At 37.6% G+C, this 21,245-nt stretch overlaps 1 protein-coding gene across 2 annotated transcripts in view; it reads right to left on the bottom strand.

Annotated features, from left to right (window-relative positions):
* Nucleotides 1–665: 665 nt before the first annotated feature.
* The window catches only part of ERO1B (endoplasmic reticulum oxidoreductase 1 beta), a 32,443-nt gene continuing 11,863 nt past the window's right edge, over nucleotides 666–21,245 (bottom strand). The window contains exons 5-16 of one of the 2 annotated variants that reach the window (XM_065680223.1): nucleotides 18,600–18,682; nucleotides 16,596–16,669; nucleotides 13,882–14,002; nucleotides 13,748–13,794; nucleotides 12,587–12,598; nucleotides 11,720–11,746; nucleotides 10,172–10,264; nucleotides 9,755–10,001; nucleotides 8,893–8,962; nucleotides 6,634–6,720; nucleotides 5,091–5,224; nucleotides 666–4,237 (exon numbers count right to left, since the gene is read on the bottom strand). In XM_065680223.1, the coding sequence (XP_065536295.1) occupies nucleotides 4,177–4,237; nucleotides 5,091–5,224; nucleotides 6,634–6,720; nucleotides 8,893–8,962; nucleotides 9,755–10,001; nucleotides 10,172–10,264; nucleotides 11,720–11,746; nucleotides 12,587–12,598; nucleotides 13,748–13,794; nucleotides 13,882–14,002; nucleotides 16,596–16,669; nucleotides 18,600–18,682 (1,056 nt within the window). In that variant the 3' untranslated portion in view covers nucleotides 666–4,176. The remainder of the gene's footprint in view (nucleotides 4,238–5,090; nucleotides 5,225–6,633; nucleotides 6,721–8,892; nucleotides 8,963–9,754; nucleotides 10,002–10,171; nucleotides 10,265–11,719; nucleotides 11,747–12,586; nucleotides 12,599–13,747; nucleotides 13,795–13,881; nucleotides 14,003–16,595; nucleotides 16,670–18,599; nucleotides 18,683–21,245) is intronic. The other variant, XM_065680224.1, reaches the window with a different exon arrangement.

The following is a 21,245-nucleotide window of genomic DNA, read 5'->3' as shown; positions in this document are numbered from 1 at the left end:
TATAACCAAACACACCAATGAGTTAAATACTCTCAACCACAGGAGAGTTAAACAGCAATAGGAAAAGTAGGATCTTAAATTATATCACTGTAATTATTACCACCTGTGTAACAGGTACTTACCCACCTAAACTGGGGATGAACTGTGTCTATCACATTTATTACGGAGATAATTTGTTACAAATGCATATGTGGAATGAAACTGAGCACTGCAGAAACCCTGTAAGGGAAATAATTTCACATGAAGAGTCCCACTGGGTGAACGAACCAGAACAAATATTAACAAAATTGATGTTATAAGCTATGCTGGGAAAAGGACAGAACAGACCCAGCTTCATTTCAACGTAACCCTTCTGCCTCTTAGACCAATTGAACTTAAATAGAGCTGAACTGCGTCATGTTCATGCAGAAACATACTTCTGGGACGTGAATTTCTGATGTGCCCACACACAATGCACTGTAAACAGCAACAGACACACAGATTACATTCACTTTCTGAATGGCATTAAAGTGAGAACAAAAGTCTGCTCATCATCTTAAGTTTAAACTGCTGACATGTAAATAATTTACTTGATTTCTACCACATGTAGTTGAAAGGTAAATGAAAAGGTAAAAGATAAAACCCAATTCAAATGAAAATCAAAAAATTACATTCACAAAAAGAGGTTGTAGCAGAAAATACTTTAATTTGCATTTGATTTTTCAAACATAGCAAAGATTGGGAAGTGTTTAGATCTCAGTAAGCAGTTCCAACACTGATTCTGGTTTTAATAAATATTACATTTTCCTAGGCTAGCCATATGGAGGAATTGTCAGGTGACGAATTGCCAATTGCTACTTTGTAAACATAAGCATCTAGGTTATTCACAACATATTGCAGGTCATTTCCCAGAAAAGCACAAAGCAAGGTCACATAAAGGCAACCCAACCATCCAAACGCAACTCCAGAAAGTGTGGCACAGTGTATTTCATATACATACAATGACATATAGCACAAGTCTCCAGCTGAAGTAGGGAACCACTCCTCCTAGCTCAGCTTACACAAGTCTATTTTCACTGGTTTGCATCTGTACTCTCACCTTCCTCCTCAGGCACTGGAGAGGAAGTTGCTCAGCAACAGTGCCCTACATTCTACCTATGCGGTTTCCACCAAGTCTTTTTTACCATTTCACATAAGTCTTCATGACTTGGGAAGAAGGAAATGTGCTTTGTCTTTGTCTTCCTGCTACCTCTGGGATTACAATCATTGGGTCATTTGTTCAAGGAAATGTACTTTAAAGTGAACAACAGACAATGTTGACAAGCTGATCTCCAATAGAGAGCTGGAATTTGAAACAGTTTACAAGTGACGGGCAGTGTAACTAACCTTGTTCATTAGTATAAAAACAGCTCTAAAACTTAACATATAAAGAACTAAGCCATTCGACTCACATGGCAAAACTTCATAGGCAGCAGCGTCACAGAATGTACATCAAATACAGTAAAAAAAGATGGTGACAGGAAAACTGTTTCAATTAGATTTGTAACAGGAAAAATCTTATGTCCTATTCCTACAATGACAGTGAAATGAAACGCCTTCCTTATTTGACCACCAAGCCAGATGTACCTTCAAATGCAAAAGAACTTACTTAACCCACACACAGAATTTGCTGGTCAGTTGCACCCTGCGTTTTCATGAGACAAAGGAAAAGAAAAGCTTCCCATCTCTATGTCCTTACCCAACAGCATTAACTGTTAACATTAAACTGTCTGCAGTGTGCCAATGAGGGCTGCAAGGAGCGTGTGTCCAGGACCATTCCCATCCCATGAGCAAGTGCATGATGGCAGTACATGGTGCTGCTTCAGTGTCTGTAGATTTTAGCCAGGCACAGGTGGAAAAAAAAGTAGCAAGTTGCACTCCCAGGATAAGGTTGGAAGCAATTCACTTTCCCCATAAAGCAAGGGGGAAAAGGAAAGAAACAATTCTGAAACTCAGGTCCTTCCTGGGGCAGCACAGACAACACTTGCTTTTCAACCAGAAAATCCTGCCTCAAGCTTTAGGCACTATAATACATAACAACACAGATAAATCCCGACTATACAGCATTCTTCTCACAAGTGAGACTACAGGTTCTAGCCTTTGCAGGTCAATCCAAAAGGCAAAGAATTAATGGCCATCTGAAAACTACGCTGTCAGTATATACAACTACTCGGAAGAGTTGGACACTTGGGGGGTAACTCCTTTACCAAACACAGCTATTCACATCTGAGCTAGTTACCCAGATTCCTACTTTAATGGAGAAAAATGAACTCCAGGGTGCAAATGCAGAGTTCAGAATAAGCCAGATGAAGCCACCTAGAAATCACCCGCTCTTCTCCACTAACTAGAAAGAGGAAGCCTGCGGTGATGTGCTCAGACACAGATGGGTGCCCACAGGCAAGAGAAGCTGCTAGGTAAGACTGGCATCAGCTTTCTCTAACACCATGTTAACTACTGGCTTAAACAGAAACTTCCCACTGGTTCATTGCCAAATTGTGAAACTACCACCAAAACTTTGGGGGTGTCTGGTGGTTTGGTTTGGGTTTATTTTTTCCTTTATTTTTCTTTCTTATCCCAGTTTGACTCAGGAGGGTTGACTTCCTTGAAAAACAATATTCTTTCTAGTAGCAAGTGCCAGCAGGATAATCTGTCATGTTTCCAGTCAGGTAGAAATTTGAGGCTACTCTGGAAACATAAGACATAGAGCATATTCCAGCTTTCAGACAATCTCAGCTGTAGAAGACCACATTATTGAAGCCAACAGAGTTACAGTCAATTATATAAACAGGGCACTAAATACCTGGTAGGGTGAAAAATGTTTAAGAGCACTTTATTTTGTGAAGACTTGTTTTAAAAACAAGAGATGCATCTACACTGTACCAGCACTTCCCACATTCGTAACTTCACTTTGAAACATGCTGGTTTAAAACAATTTATTACTTCATTTCAAATTAAACCAACATTTGGTTGCTACTAATCAGTTTCTCGATTCTGGTTTGGACAATGATAAGTTACCACTGACATCTATGGACAACGATACATGAGTAATTTCTTATTTTATGAATGTTATGTTATTAACATACCCGTTTTTTTTTACACTGAATATCCTTTTAAAGAAGACAGTTAGGGATTGCATAGATAGAGTATGCAGTGGTAAATGTCAGTGTGAATGAATTTTAAAAAGGATCATTTTTTAAAAGTCACTACAAAAAGTTGTTACTTTGTGCACTGACCTTATAAACACAGCACTAAAACATAACCCATAAAGAGCAAATCTATTTCCACAGCTCGAAGATTGAAATGTGCTATTTTAACATTTCAGACATCAAAAAGACCATTTCTGGAAACTGAACCTGTGATTACAAACTAGAAAATAAAATGTGGTGGATACAAATTTGATTGACTGAGGCTTTCCAGCCAGCAGAGCTCCACTAACCACCTCCCCACCGGACCACTGCGCCCCCAAGCAAATGCAGGTAGCCAGGGGGCTGCAGAGAAGTCACTCTGAGCTGTGCTGAACCAGAGACAAGGCAGGTGTTTTAAAGGAAAAAGGAAATTGTGAAAAGCAGCATGAAAGGAAAAAAAACGTTGCTATCAGCACGATGCAATAGAGCTCGGTATGAAATGCAATCTCTGCTCAGCCAATTTCCATTAAATAAGTTTCCTATTACAGTGAGAAGGCAGAACTCAACAGGAGCCCCACTTCCTTTTTTATTTTATTTTTTTCTCCCCTCCTTTCTTCTTTCAGACAGCCAGGATCAGCATAACCCCATCCTCAGAATATACTGAAGCTCAGTACTGGGGAGAGGTGAACACCCTCTCTCAGAACCAGCCAAGTCAGGGGAAAGGTACATATGTTTTCATATAAAACAACTGTCTCAGAAAGGCAAGGGAATAAGAACATTTATGAAGTTTCAGTACAACAGACTGTGAGCAGAGAACTTAAACAGATCAGCATAATTTACACATTTAAAAACTATAATATTTCATTCATAAATATCTTCTCTAATTAATAACCATTCGTAGCTTAAACATAAATATTCAAGTTGGTATTCGATTTTACTTTTTCAGTTCATGTGAGTCCTGTAAGGATCAGTTCCTTCTGCTCAATGCAGTCATGTAAATGGTCTTCACTAATGAGTTGTGCAAAGGCCTTCATTACCTCGTTTGTTGTAATAAAACTTTAAAATTCTGCAGCTCTTTTATACTTGTGGAAAGCCTGTAAAACAAAACCCCTTCAGTATTAGTAAGTCAACTATGAAAGAGAAGTGCAAATCATCACCTTCCATCCTTCCGCAGGGGCTTTTTGCTTGGTCTTTAACAAACAGTTTTGTTCCAAAAGAACACACTGGAGATACTACTTTCTCTCGAAAGATCTGGCTCACCATTATATTTATGTATTATATTATAGGGATTAAACCATATATATACACACACTTAATGGTCTTGACTTCATTAAACATGTAAAAAACTCTAAGCAGAGGTAATAATGTTTATTACATTCCTTTAAACAGGAACTGATTGTTAAATTCAAGATGTGAGGAACCAGCATGATGAACAAAGCAAGTTCTATACATCTTTTAAAGCTGTTAATTTATTTCATCACTTGAATAGGATAAAGTTTTAACAATAATTACATCATACACAAATATCCAAAAGGCTAAGGGCTAAAATGACAGTGTTAAAAGAAGTTTCCCAAGTACTTTTCTTCCTTTTCACTAAATTTTACATGCACGCATTTAAAACAAATATAAAATGTGGAATAGCTGTAGTCCACAGCCAAAAAGGAGAACATAAAGTCTAAGGCTTACGGATGTTTAGGAGACTTAAATCCAGCTCTCACAAGATGGACTTTATGATAGAAAGATAAATTAGATCCAAACACAGAATGATGACCAAGGCTAATATATCAACACTTCACATACACAGTCTGATGGCATTAAGTTTATCAGTAACACTAATTCAGCCTTTAAAAAGCTAAAGCTATCTGTACAGTGCCAACTTTCCATAGAACATGAGTGCTGACACTGAAATTGTATGATTTTTCTACAACACAAATGGTATGAACTTACCTTCCAAAGGCATTTACAAGAGCAACTATTTCTTGACGTGTGAGCTGAAAACCTTTTGATGGGCTATTCTCAGGAAGGCTCTGTATTTCCTTCTCAGAAAACAAGATTTTCAGAGCAGTTCCTAAGCCTTGAGTCTACAAAGAAAAAGGTGCAGGGTTTTTTGTTTTTTTTTTTTTGCAGTAAGATCACTCCTCCAAACCCTCAGGAAACCATAAAAAAGGTAAAAAATTACTAATCCAGGCAATTCTTCTATACTGACACTCCCTTTACCCAAAGAACTATGCACCAACAAGGACACTAATGCAAATGGCTTGCCATCGACTATGTACCAGGTTCAGTCACTTTAACATTTGTTTCCTCAGGTATACTTGCTCTTCATCCTCATGTATTTGATCTCTTCCCACCTCTTTTATTTTCAAGCACAGCAGATGCATATGAAAACATGCCTGTCACATGACTTCCAGTCCCTCCTGCGCCTTGCTTTACAGATGCTCTGCTGCGACGGGAGCTGTTGGATCAGATCACCCCTTATCCTCTTCCCTCCCCCTTCAAAGTCAAACTAGATTTTATTATGAGGTATCACACTTCTGCTTTTTCCACCTCCAGTCCTAGGGGCATACACTGCAGTTTCAGTTTCAATTCCTATTTTCTATACAGAAATAGAACAGCAGAAGCTATTCTTATTTCCTCTTTTAATTGGGCAACAGAAAAAAAACATTGGGTTTTGACAAAAAGTGGTTAAGGCTAGCTGCAAGAGAATTTTATAGGTCAGGGAACCTAGTCCTATTCCATTTTGTGTGAGAAGGGATAAACAACAGATCAGAAGTGTTCACTAGGACACAGCAGGCAAAACTCCAGAAATTCCGCTGAGACCATCAAATTTTTGATGTTATAAATGTCTTTGAAAACTGAACTCTGATAAGCTTAATGCTACAGAGGAATATACAGTACAGTAGAAACCTCCCAGGAACAACTATTCTCAGTCTGGACTTAACATTATTCTTGATGTTTAAAATCTTGTTATTAATAAAATGAAAACAGTAAGTGTCCAGAAACTGATACTGGTTTGCAACTTCCAGCTTTACTATGCACCTCTGCATTCATTTGCTGCCTTCTGCATAAATTGTGAACATCTGAACTGCTTCTTTTTCTTATGCCTCAGTTTGTGCAGTTAAGTCCCACACAGGATTTTCTAACAACTAAGCAAGTGCTGTATTTCCAGGAAGGCTTCCCGCAGGTGATTCTACAGATACAGATACAATACTGACTGCCAGTAAAACTTTGCCATGAAGCATCTGGTTTAAATACTTTCCCTTTTTGTTTTTTTTGACAATATAAACTATAGCTTTTAATAAACTAAACAGCTGTTGGCTAAACATAATGACCCTTTTTTTTGAACTCTGTTTTTAGCAATGAACTAAAGATATGCGGATATCAAGTATCAACCATGTACAGAAAGTCTGAATGCTAAGGGAACGGGCATCCTGGCAGACTGAAACAAATGCTTACCTTCTAACCTCCCCCTCCACACAATAGACTGTACCTGTAGTTTGCCCCACAACCTGCATTTGTCACATCCAACACAATCCATTATGCGGGATATGTTCTTGAAATGCAATCTGAATTCTTCCTATCCGTTAAAAAACAAAACAAAACAAAAGAAAAAGGTTAAGTTAAAGTATCTCTTAGCTTTACAAAAACACAAGGCTAACTAATCTAGTACCACTACATCAATTCTCTAGTACTAATCACAGAATCACAGAATCCCAAGGGTTGGAAGGGACCTAAAAAGATCATCTAGTCCAACCCCCCTGCAAGAGCAGGGTAACCTACAGTACATCACACAGGAACTTGTCCAGGCAGGCCTTGAATATCTCCAGTGTAGGAGACTCCACAACCCCCCTGGGCAACCTGTTCCAGTGCTCTGTCACTCTTACAGTAAAGAAGTTCTTCCTGATGTTAACGTGGAACTTCCTATGTTCCAGTTTACACCCATTGCCCCTTGTCCTATCACTGGATATCACTGAAAAAAGCCTAGCTCCATCATCCTGACACCTACCCTTTACATATTTGTAAACATTGATGAGGTCACCCCTCAGTCTCCTCTTCTCCAAGCTAAAGAGACCCAGCTCCCTCAGCCTCTCCTCATAAGGGAGATGTTCCACTCCCTTAATCATCTTTGTGGCTCTGCGCTGGACTCCTTCCAGCAATTCCCTGTCCTTCTTGAACAGAGGGGCCCAGAACTGGACGCAATATTCCAGATGCGGCCTCACCAAGGCTGAGTAGAGGGGGAGGAGAACCTCTCTTGACCTACTAACCACTCCCTTTCTAATGCACCCTAAGATGCCATTTGCCTTCTTGGCCACAAGAGCACATTGCTGAAAAAAACCTCTACTTTTGTGGTCAGGCCATAACCAAGGCCCACGTAAACCCAGAACCTTGTTTACAAGACACTGCTAACAGTTAATTCCATAAATACAAACAACCCCCCAAAAAACCCCAAAATAAACCCCAAAATACAGAACATTCAGGGTCATACACTGAGTTTCTACCAACTATCTCAAAATGTTCTGAGCTGTAAGTACTGTATCTGTGTCCCTACCCAATTTTTCTTCTATTATTCAAATCCCTTTTGAACCAACTCATCTTTCTGACGAGCGGGAAAACAAGTCACAATTCACAAAAGACACTTCCTATCCAAATCTATGGGTAGGCTTGCTGCTTTGCAGCTTCAGTTAGAGCAAAAGCAAGCACAGCACAGAACTAATTAAGATGATTTCAATTAAATATTTAAGGCCAGAAAAAACACTAGCTGAGCTGATGATGGCACCTTTCTAATAGCATTCTCTCTAATGCTGATGAAATTCTACACTATTACTGAGATAAGTATTAAAAGTGTTAAGTATTAAACCAGACTTTTTTTTACTGAGCCACACTCCAACTGTGGAACTGTAGTGCATACCAATCTGAACTCCCACATGGTAACACTGGAAGTTGCTAGGTAGTGACAGCATTCACATTAGGTACCCATGTCTAGGAACTATGCTTTTCTGATGATATTAAGTGTAACATTATATTGCATTATATTATACTACATAGGACATCTGTTCTTTAAGCAGATATCACTATGGCTGTGTGGAGACCTCTTAGCAGCCTTCCAATATTGGAAAGGGACCTACAGGGATGCTGAAGAGGGACTCTTTCACCAGAGGCTGCAGCACCAGGACAAGGGGCAATGGGTTTAAACAGGGGAAGTTCAGGTTGGGTAGAAGGAAGAAGTTCTTTACTGCGAGGATGGTGAGGCACCGGAATGGGTTGCCCAAGGAAGTTGTGAATGCTCCATCCCTAGCAGTGTTCAAGGCCAGGCTGGACAGAGCCTTGAGTGACATGGTTTAGTGAGAGGTGCCCCTGCCCATGGCAGGGGGTTGGAGCTTGATGATCTTAAGGTCCTTTCCAACCCTAACTATTCTATGATTCTATATCGATGTGAAACAGATAATATTTAAAAAACACCATTGCGTCTACTGGTAATCCAGTTCAACTCATTTGCCTCACCACAGTCCTAATGGCAGACCCAAGGCACTAAAACCAGAGACTTCAGTCTGCTTGGTTCAGGACAACACTTCATATTCATTTATTATAATGTAAATTAATTAAGAGGCCTCAGATATGATTCTAAGTTTTTACACCAGTCTTTTTGCCTCGCAACAGCACATTTCTGGTTGGTAGAGAGATTTTCTAAAACAAGACAACTTAATTCCAAAATGGGTATTTTGGATGTGATTCAGAAATAAAGCTTTACCTTTAATGACTTGGCTCCTTTTTTATCTCCAGCAAACATGGACTTTTCATCAAAGTGCATATGGAAGGACCTAATAAAGACAAAATGCAAAAAAAAAAACCAAACCCCAATGCTGACATACTGTGGTCCATCAAGGTTGGTGAGCAGCTGATGCCATCAGTATGCAATACTTTTCAGAGTTCATAGTTTTTACAAAGTAGCTCTAAAGAATTTACTGAATGGTATCAGTTCTACTGCCCAATCACTGTAACTTGAAATATGTTATTTACAGTTTTGTTGAGAATTTTCTTCACTCCATTTCCACTGATCAAGATTTCTTTCTAATATACACTGCAACTGTTTTAAATGTTCACCTTTCCATCGACTGTTGTTTGACTGCATTTCAAATACCTACCAAGATTAGCAGGGACAGCAACAAAACCACACAGAATGTTACAAATCACAAAAATTAGCAAGAAGGAACCAAACTAAAAAAAATTTACAGACTAAACAGAAGAAAGAAGGGATGGCTAAAACCCCAGAAGTTAAGTCTGTGATAAAAGCTGGATTACTCACTGCTTATACCGAAGAATCAGCGAAAGCAACAGAGAGTAGTAGGGAGTCGTGTGGGGTTTGGGGGAGGAGGGGAATTTTTGTTTAATTTTTTTGTTTTTAAAAGACTGGTATATTCAAACTGAAAAATATTCATCTCTTCCTGTCAAACACAGAAATTCCTCTTGTTCTCCCATTACTTAATGTTATTTCTTCATTCCACTCTCCTCTTTGTCCTATCCTGTCAAGGACTCATCTGTTCTCACTTGTGAATATAAATGAGAATTTCGAACAATTCATAAAAAAAAAAAAAAAAAATCCTATGCCTTACTTGGTGTCCCTGAAGATATCCAGTAAGAGAGCTTTAGATTCAGCATCCTCATGGCCATTTCCAGTGTAAAGGTCAACAAATGAACGCTCAAAGTATGGTGCAACCTTCGACAAAGCACGCAGCTCTATCAAATACAGGAAATACAAATTTTTGAGCCTCCTTGGTCCTTCTCCTTTTGTTTCAACAGGGTCAAAGCGGCGAGTAAACTCCTTCACATTTGGTCCCCAGCAAGGCTTCCCCCATGTTTCTATACAGAGGGAAAAAAAAACAAACCAACAGGTGAGGGGTGAGTAAAAGCTACATATTTAGAATGAAAAAAACAACTAACTACACATCAAAAAATAATCAGAAAACAACAAATACATATTACAGATATTGTAGAATTCCATCCAGCAATCTTAAATAGATTTAAATTACCTTCAAGAAGATAATTTGCACACAGATGCAAGTTGATGCTAGCATGAAGTCCAGAAATGAGCTTATAAAACACTCTTTTCTCAAGGCAAAGACCTATCCAGGAAAAAAGGCAAACAGGCCCCAAATTAAATACTGGAAATAATGTATTAAAATGAATATACCTTGATATTTCAGTAATGCAAGTCCACATTGTTAACATTTCAAGAGTTACAATTACAGCACTTAACTATTGTTAATAATTCCTTATATCCATCATGGGAAAAATTTACCTCTTAATTTTTTTTTTTTATACAAAGCAGTACTAAGAATGAAGTTTGACACTTCTTACTTGGTATTTTAGTGCTCTAATAAATACAGTCAAATAAGCATGGACAACTAATACAGATAAATTGCCACACAAAAATACGATGCTCACAAGATTTGAGCAATAAATTTCAAATAGCCTTAAATTTTAACATTCTGGAGGCCAGAACTATACTGTGGCACATCCTAATTAGAATTAAACCTACCACTGAATTAACAACCTTACAGAAAAACATCAAACGCCCCAGGAAACCTTCTGGCATTGGAAAACAGCAAAACTATTTCTTCCCAGCTCTACTGTAAATTCACTGAAAATTTAAATACACAGAGCAAAACCTTGCAAAATATGATTTTGATAGGTACTGACTTCTACAGTGGAAACAGAAATGCAATGGCATTGTGTGGCCAAAGCAGAATTTAATTGCAGAAATTACAATACCACTTAGACCCAGGGACAGAGATTACACTTGGAATTAAGGAGTTTGTTCCTTTCTCAAGGGTATGTTTGGGTGACTTCCCTGCCACTCCAATCTCCACAAATGGAAGAAGGAACAGCTGATGGTGAAGCCTATCTGTGAGGCTGAGATATGACCTCATTTACAAACACTACTTATTAAATAGCAAATAAATTTGTATGCTTTCCTACAACAGCACCAGTCTGAGATTTCCAACTAGACAAGTAAAAGGCTTATGAGAGGCAGAATGAAATTTAAAATTAAATACATTTAACTCATTTACTTTTCCACATACCTCCAAAATGTGATTTTGATTGCTGCTACCACTGTAATAATGTTTTCCATTTAAATATGAATAAAAATCAAATTGCTTTGCCTTCTGAACACACATTATATTCATGTTAGTTTATATACTGGGAACAGAACCATAAAAAACTTAATTTTTTTTTAAAGCTGTTTATAAATAAAAGGTCTTAGCAATGTTATTAATAATAATGTCCCTATTTAAATGCCTAAAATGAGCAGAAAATTCAAAGTAGATGGTATTGTAGTGAACTCCCTCTTTATAAAAGGTAAAACACTGAAGCGTTTAAAGGAGAAGACCATCTGAATGACTGAGATTTCCAAAGACCCTCAAGAAAAAACTATTCTTTGAACAGCACTCAGAAGTTCTGCACAATTTATTAAGGATCCCACACTATGGAAAATATCTGGGGAGATTAAAAAAACCCTACTACAATGGTTCCTCTAGTGAATTTAACATTATATTAACCCATCCAAGAGCTTTTACCTTCTAGCCATGTGTAGAAAGATTCTCCTGCAAATACAAGGTATATGGTTAAACGAAGAGTATTAATTTTCAACATCACAGTAGCTTTGAATTACTACGCATACTAACATTAGCTGCCATCTGGACATAAAGCTAAATAACTCAGCTATTAAAGTGAGAAGAGACACTGAAGTGGCTCAGCACTGAGGTTAGTTTAAATCTGCGGGGGTCAGAATAGAAGAAATACAAGAATGGGCACAACTAAGCTGCTGGTCAGGCATTCAGAAGTGTATAGAAGCACAAGCCTGATTAGATGTGCTAGCGGTGAAAGACATGATTGAAGAGTGTAATTATATCTGATAGCCTTCATCTTGACTGTTTTCTGAAGATTTCCTGTAGGCTTAGGTCTTTGTCTGAGAGCTTTCAGCTGACTGAAAAATCTTAGTCTGTCTCACTGTAGACAGACCAAATTTTCTCCCCACTCTCTCTCCACCTTCCCAAAATCAAGGACATTCAAGAAAGTACAAAAAAAAACTGTCCCTCTTCTTTTAAGTAATCTGACATCAGTATCAACCAGGCTCAGCAGGAGACCCAAGAATCCTTTGATCTATGCATCTCCAGTTACCTTGCTAGTAACATTATCACAACACATATTCTGTTACAAGGATAAGAATCAACAACAGAACTGTATCCTGCTCTTATCCACTCATTCCCCTACTCCAAATGAAAGCATTATCTCAATAAAAACATTTTCTGATCAATCATCTGCCTAAAATCATAGCTTTCCTGCCCCTTAATGCAAGAGCAATAAAGTGAATAAATCAGATATCCAAAACTCTTTCAATGTTTACTTCATGTCTGCAAGTCAAGCAAAACAAGGTGACTCACCATCATCTCCTCCTTAGGGGAAAAAAAGAAACAAAACAGAACAAAATTTAAAAATCCATGAGCATTAAAAAGATTATTTCCACAGCAAAGCAGTAATGAAACACAGGCTTTACTACAAACATTGAGAAAGCAATAAATGCAAGAAACCATATTTAATCTATAAAACGTAGGCTACTTTCCATCTTCCTCTCCTCAACACAGAGATTAAACAAATAATAGTAATGAAAGTCACTAAGAATTTGAAATCTTAGTAGCAGCTTATTTGCACATTCCAGAAAGCTATGTCTTACCTTCAGAAAGATGATTAGGAGTCATCTTCTTCATATTATTCAACAATATTACCCATGTTCCTTTCTGAAACTCTGACCCCCGAGTTTAACTCTCTTGAACTTCTTTTTATTTGTGTACACCAGCAATATATTATCTTAATAGTTATAATTACTAAAAGCTATCTCAATTTCCTAATGTGTAGTGATGTTTTCTAACTCAATCTGCTGGCTAATAGTTAACTTTTAAGGGAAATGAGACACACTGATGGAGGAAGTCGATTTATTTGCAACACCAGGTTATAGTTTTCCATTTAAATTTAAATACTTAAACCTTAAGTCACCAGCACACTTTTTTTACCCATTCTTACAGATAACTGAGCCTTCCTAAGTATCCACTCTTTCTTCAAATAATGCAATTATTTGTACATTTGTAATACACTAAATATTATGGATGAAAACTGTAAAGCTACATTATACCACAATGACTACGAGCTAAAGTGATAATGCTCTAGAAAAAAACCCAACCAAGCAACAACCCCCAGCCAACCAAGGGAAGAACACAGAGTGCTGATTTTTTTATTGAACTTTAACTCCTTCCTATCCATATTGGAAAGTTACTGTGACACTTACTAAACAGAGATGTATTGTAGTTTTCACATTAGCTCCCCTGACATTAATACACCTATTCCTATGCAATAATATTAAGCATGTATGTCATCAAATCTCACAAATCTTCATCTAAGTATTTGAACATGAACAGCTACTGCTACAGAGCAAATTAAAAAAGCAGAAAGCACATCTACAGAGCGAACGCTACTATTTGTATCACTTTTATTGTGAAAGTCACTGTATTAAAAGAAATGCATTAGAAAATAAAACGAGCAAGACCTACCCCTACTAGGCGCCAATGGATTTAAAGGACGGTAAACAGATCGAGGCCTAAAAAAATAAGAAAACATAAAAATCAGTTTTAAGCTAAACTGAAGTGCAAATATAAAAGATAGGCTTCCCCTCCCTTCCAATTACTTGAAGCAGTTTTCTTCGTAGATGCTGTTCCACACTCTCCAAGCAGAGGGCCCCTTGTATCCAGTGTAACGTTCTGGATTCAGAAGCAAATCCACATACTGTGCATCTGGAGATCTCTCATCTAAACAGGAAACCTTTTGTTACATATTCTAACTCATCAGTTAAGACAGACTTTATCTTAAAAAACAGTCACAGATTTTAATATAAGTAAGAGGTCTTATATATAATACTATTCTATCTTCTGGCTGGATTATAGGTGGATTGTACATAAAAATACAGCAAACAAAAAGCTCAAAAGTAGAGAATTTATTCCCAAGTCTCTTATGTGGCCATAATTTCTACGATTTCTGAACACCCACATGGCTTCTTCAACTCCACCAAACACACTTGTCATGCAATATGTTCTCTCACCCTATGCTAAGATATAAACAGTGTTTTGTTTTAAATGGGCTTCAAATTCAGGGTTTATTTGCCTGGCAGTATTTCATTGGAAGGACTGTTTTTTTGAGGTGGGTATATTGCTAAAAGGGCTTCTTAATAAAGACAAAGGCGAAGAAGTGCATCTTGTAGTTGATATGTATTGTATATTTATTAGCTAAATCCCTCCCCCCCCCCCAAGCCCTTGTATACAGCTAGAGAATCTGGATCACATTGCTTAAATGAAGAAACTTTCAGCATATTGCAGAATGCTCTATTGGTTATGGCAAAAAACATGTTATTTCAATGCATTTCATCTCTGAAGCTCACTACAAATTCAAGCAAGATATCCAAAGAAAATTGTGAAATACTACTCTTGCTGCTTAAAACCTCTATATGAATAGAATCTTAAGTTTTGAGCTACAACTAGTAAAAACCAGGGAGAATTCCCTCCTCTTTGAAATTCTAGGTCAAGAGCAACTCATGCTTAAAAAAACCCCACATACAATATAAGCCAGTAGTCCAGAGACTTATTCATAGGAATAAGCCAAGCACTGCCACTGAATATTTCCTCAGATGTAAAAAACCACCACAAAGTGGAAACTGCTCTAAAAAGAAGAGATGATTCTTCATAAGCAGTTAAGCCTTGCTTCAGCAAGAACAGGAAGAACAAAGAAAAGAGACACACAAAAGACACACAAGACAGTGACTGCCAGATGAGATAATGTCAAATTACAGCTTTATTTATTTCTTTGACAGCATGCCTGACTTAAGTAGTTCCTACACTTCCTGGGCACCTCAGGTCTCCACTTTTTCTTCTCATTATCCATATAAAAGAGAGTCTGTGGGGCAGTGCAACAGAAAGGTGGAAAGCTGACCTGAGCTATTGAAGGTTTTTTCAGCTAGATCAATTCCCTTATCTAGTTTATCATTAAGCCCAGCAAAAAGCTTAAAGTAAAAAGTAAAACTGATTCTATTGTCTTGTGCTACCGCTGAGCGAATTAAGAGATCTCTCACCATCAGAAAGAGACAGAGGAAGAGAAAAGGGTTTCTACATCCTCCTGTCACTCCCAGTAGTTATCCTCCCTCATGTCTCCCTGCTCCAGCTCACAAACTGACCTGATAAGCCAATTCATAATAACAATCCAGGAGATGCAAGGGAGAGGGCAACTTACCTTCCTGTTATTCAAATAAGCTGAATCAGCTTAACATGTGAAAAAATGCACTGGAAAAACACAGCTGAGGGCAGTACATCCCCCCTCAGGAGGGCATGACGTAAGGACAGATGGAGTTATAATCAGGAACCACTTAAATGAGTATTACTTCTAAAATAAATGCTCCTAAACTATACCTTTCTCAACTGAGTCCTCTTGAAAATGTAAGCAGGCAGCCTGAAGACAGTGGAGAGAACTGCAGCTTATTGCAAGTAATAGTTCAGATCCACAATAACGTTCACCGACTGTTTATTACAGACACAGCTTATACGGAAAACTGTCACAGATCAGGCACAGCAGAAGTGCTAAAAGAGAACAGCAGTTGGAAAGTCCACCACAGCTGTTACTTTCTCAGGTGACTCCAAACATTAGCCTAAAGGCAGATTAAAACACTTTCTATTATGCTCTAAGTCTTCCTAGCATAGTCAGCTTTTTAAGGTACTTATTAGAAAGCCCTTTAAGCAGTCATTCCTGAACCTGGCAATTCTCATGTTTTTCTGAAAAATATTCCTTTGAGCTTCAACCATTACAAGCAAATAAAAAGATTTACATATGTGGAGCAGAAGGAAGACACAATCTAGTATCCTAGTATTTTAACAACAAGGAAGTCCTTTTAGATAACAGGTGAATTTAGTGCAGAGATCATTTGGAAACATAGCAAGGCAGGAGGAGGAACAAACTCAGTCTAAGCACAGACAGAAGAGCAACAAAAATAATACAGTAGCAAGAAACAACCAGCTGCAAGAAATTCGTGCTGTATTTATGCCAGATGCAATTTCTTTCGTGAGATTTTTAAAAATTAGATGCTAACCCCTCCCATTTATCTTTTTTTTTATTTCCATCAGTCTCCTGTTCACTATACCAAGAGGCAGCTACAGTGAATGTGCACTGTGTAAACTACCAAACTTTCCTTATAAAAAATTGCATATTTTGCATGTAAGATGATATGAACTGTCACATTTCTATTTAGCACAAAATTAAAACTTTTTAAAAACAGTTATTTACAGAGCAACTGTAATGTTTTGTGTTTTTAAAGAGACAGCAAATAAAGCAAGCACTGTGAGAAAGCTTAAACATTTTTACCATCAAGTTCACAAAAATGATCCTGTGAATCATCGTATCTTGCCCAGTCAATGAAAGCCTCCTTACTTTGGTTACTGAGGGGGAAAAAATATATTTGATTTTAAACTTTTAAATAAACAACATTAGTAAGAGCTACTGAAAGAAACACAATCCACATACAGCAGTTAACGTGAAATTGCATTCTGAATTACTGTATCTGAGACTCAAGAATACATGGAGTTACTGCTTGTCAGTTGCAGAGAATTTCAAGCAGGCATCAACTGCAATACTTTAAAAAGTCATCTTCATGTTAAGACAGCAAGAAAGATTTTACCATCATTATCTGAACAAACTGTGCTGCAGCAGTGACTTCCTTCAGCAGGAGCTTGGTAAAATACTTTCATAGCATGCATTTTTAACACTTCAAAATACTCCTTTAGCAGCTGTCACTTAGGACAGGGGAGAGAGGAGGAATAATCATATTTTCATAACCTGTACTTTCAATGAGATCTACAATAGTTAGCCTTGCTTTTTAGTGGGAGACTGGATGTCTAAAAGCCCCTTCTAAGCTAAATTATGCTATGAATATGATTTATCTTAAGCCTTTTAAATAATAATGGTATTCCATTTTCAAAGGTGTACTGTTACCAGAGATAAGTACTTTGAAGTTCCCATACTATGAAACACAAACAGTGCAAAAGCTGAATGCTTTCTTCTATGTGGCACAGAACTACTAATGCCACGTCACAGACAGCAAAATGTAAGCAGTTAAGATTGGGAATTTTGCTCCAGGGCGCAGTGAAGCACTTTGAAATAATGAAAACAACCTATTCTGTTTGATCAAATTAGTACTAGCCCAATTCTACAAACACAGGCAATTCCATAACACAATATATTTCCAACCTTCTGCCAAATCACAACAGGACACTCATACTTGGCATTAAGTGAGGAACTTCCAGTCATTACTAGCAGACAAGATTTGATAATCACAAGTAATACAGATGATATAAAAAATTAATCCAAAACCATGAGGATGATGCACTGCTAGGCAGAGAACATGGAGGTTTGCCTAGAAAGCACAAATTCTTCCTGCACTTACAAGATCCTCTCTCAGCTTTAATTGTCTATCTTACTCTCGCAAAAAACATTCTCTTTAGCTCTTCATATGTGTACTTAACCTCACATTCTTTTGCTCTACAGTGGTGGAGGAAATTTAATAGCTTCTTACTTCTCCTAAAAAAAACTTGGGTAAGGGCTCTGCCCAGTTTGGTTTATAACACCACAAACCAGGCAGAAGCAGTCACTCTTTCATAGCAGTCCCATTTTGTCAGATGACAGAGGAAAGAGTGTCAACATTTCTATCAGGTAGAACTGCTGAAATCTGTGGTCAAAGGCACTATGCCTCTTCATCAACAGTGAAGAACTGATTTTTCTATTTCTGCTTTTGAAAGGTGGGGAATCTAGTAGAATGCAAGTTTTCCTAAGTGCTGTTCCACACACTTTCCTACTCAGGGGCAACACCATCCTGCAGAATTCCTCCCACCCAACCTTGACAGCGCCATGCAACAAGTAAGATCAGGGAACTGATCCAAGCTAAAAATAACTTTGCCAACAACACAAATAACTCAACAAGCTCCCTGACCTGGTTCACTGAATGATCACAAACAGGCGCATCAGTGTAACAGAGACAGAGCAGGACAGAACCCCTTAATCCAGCACAGTCATCAAGAACGAAGACTGATACTGGTAAAAAATAGAAAAAAAGGTAGGGTTATTTGCAAGTTTCTTCTGAGTCTTGATGCTGTAAGATACTATTTGCTGAAGGTGAAAAAGGTATCAAAGTGTACTTACAAGAAGTCTACTTATCACATAATACCTTCAGATGTTCTTGCATCATTTCACATTTACTTTCTAATGAGTTATGGAAAGAATGAAGAACAAAAACTAGCACATTGTAAAAACAAGACAGACAAAATGAAATGTTCCTTTGTTACAAATTTTGGACCGTTGTTAATCACAGCATACCTTAAGGTACTGTTAACTGCTCCCAGTTTGTTAGCTTGCTCACAGTCTTCCAATTCTTTGGAATTATTTGCCGCTTTTGAATACTGGAAGAAAGTTCATATTTAATATGTAAATGAATTACACATAATTCTCTGACAACAGGTGACATGAAAGATATTTCTAGGTTTAGCAGTGAACTGGCAAATATTAGGGAAGATCCTCGGATTCTTGATGCAGTAAATAATTCTGGAACATTTCTTATTTCTTTTTCTTCACTTAATTTTATCAAGCCCGTTGCACTTTGTGGGTTTAACTACCACAGAAAATTCAGCTAAACATGTAAAAAAATTTTTTTCTTTTGCCTTTTCTTTCTGTTTGTTTAAAATGAATGGAGTTCTGAAGTGTTTCAGATACTTATTTACAGTCTTACAAAAAGACCCTGAAGACAAGCAGTGTCATACCTATAAACATACCTTGTATTTTGCAAGCATAATCATACCTCAAATTGCATTGGTCATTTCAGTATGTTTGGCCATTTTCCCCTCATGTTTCACTTAATCCTATTCACTGGCATGCTTTAGACATACACAGGTCTGAAGACAGTCTTTTCAAGCTGAACTCAAATTTTGGTTATTTGAAAGCCAGAATTGAAGTACTTAAGCTGAACCCTGATTCTACAGTATTTTTAAAAAAGTAATCCACTAAAACAGAGTTACTACTAGAATAACTAGAATAATCGAAGAATTAAAGATTCAATTCCACTATTCTACAATAGCATAGTTATGTCAGCAGGGGATTTGTCCAGCATGTCAGCTTAAAGCTCAAAAAATCCTTTTAGCAGTTTTGGAACATAACAGGTAGCATCAGTGCTCTCTGAAAAGATAAAGAAACCAAACTTTCTCTTTTGGGGGGATTTTGGAGTTGGGCATTTTCAGGGTTGGTTGGCTGGTTGTGGGGTTTTTTGTATGAGTCTTTTTCAGACTGAGCCTTAGGTTTACATGGATTTCTATGTTACTGCAGTCCTTAAGAAATAAAGAAAATCATTTAATGTTAAGTAACTGATAGCTTCCATAAAGCCAAACTGCTAGCTTCCCTTCACTTCAGGGCACATACATGCTGACATGAAGGATTATTACCCAAAACTAGCTGAAAATAAAAACAGAAACTAAAGGCCTTGGTCAACCCTTTGGAAAACAACAATAATAATTTGATAAATTCAAAAGGAAAAGGAATAGTTCATATCTGAAGACGGACTTGTGGTCAAGATGCCAGAGGCAAAGCACCAGTGCAATATGTATCCCAATACTTGTCAATAAAAATAAAGGATTTAATTAAACCATTTAGACGAGTAGGCAAGATGACTTCCTTTAAAAATGCATTTGCCAGAACCAGTACAAGGAAAAACAGCAGAATCAAGTGAAGACCAAGAAATGAAGGTGATTAAAACCCCCAAGTATTTTAAAGCTAAAAACCCCAAATAATTTAAATCTTATTAGTGGCCTTGCCCGTAAGAAATATTTACTCTGCAAGGAACTTCTCACTCAATTTTCTTGGATTTGCCAGGTGTGGGGACTCATTCTTTAGCATCATATGGATGTCAAATGGAAAAATATGAACAAAGAACAGATCTGACCTAGAATGAAACAGATACTGCTGATGAAATAACATACTGAGATGCCGAGGTAAACCTTCTGCATGTTTAGAGTTGCAAACCAAACCCTACCCTGAAGTGAAAAAAAATTACTGCCAAGAATATAACCCTAAATTGAAGGTTTCAAACAGAATGAACATTCAAGTCTCAAAACATGCATCCAGTCCTCACTGTTCTCCAGTGTTCAACAGCAATAGCTATCAGATCAGTGCTCTCTGACCACTGACTAGACTTAGACAAAGTATCTGCTCCTGCCAAGGCGGGATCTTGTAAGAGCAGTGTCTGGAAGAAAACAGAAAAGAGGAGGGCAGGAAGTAAAGTATTAAGTTAAATATTGTAACTTGAGTTACTGCATCCCAATCCCTGCTTCCAAGATTAATATAGCAGCTGTCACGACAGCTACTGTAATGTCTATTCTCCCAAAACATGTTCACCAGTCAAACTGAACAGGACTAATGAAAGGGAAACTACTTTGTGCCTCTCCAGCACCATTTCAAAAAGCTTATCTTGGTTACAAGAATTAAATAGATCCTGTATCCCTAGCTGCACTTTCACAGGGAAGCTCTGCAAGTGTAGTCCTTGGTATGGCTTGATGAGCTTTCAAAAGAACTACTCTCTCCATTGTTCAGCAAACAAACAAAAATACCTCTAAATAGCCTAAACAAAGCTAGAGGTTTACAAACTCATCAAGGCAATGGGAAACTGAACTTAAGCACTTAAGACCACAGACAACTTCACAGGATTCTACCCTGAGTATACCTACTCAAGAGATTGTACCTCTCATTATTAAAAAGATGCTTTTGACGTTTTCACCTTTCAAGCCAGACATGGTTAGGACCAAAGAGACCAACTGGGCATGAATCTACCCAGGAGAAAACACATCTATTATTTCTTTTTTTTCCCCCCTCCTAAACTAATACTTCAAGGATAATCCACAAGATGCAGGACACTCCCGAACGGATCAAGCACAGGATAATAGCACGGTACTTGCATAGTCATTGAAACAAAAAATTCAT

The sequence above is a fragment of the Lathamus discolor genome, chromosome 5, assembly GCF_037157495.1.
Source record: "Lathamus discolor isolate bLatDis1 chromosome 5, bLatDis1.hap1, whole genome shotgun sequence".
In the NCBI taxonomy this organism is placed as follows: domain Eukaryota; kingdom Metazoa; phylum Chordata; class Aves; order Psittaciformes; family Psittacidae; genus Lathamus; species Lathamus discolor.
This window is presented reverse-complemented; position numbering and strand designations above follow the sequence as displayed.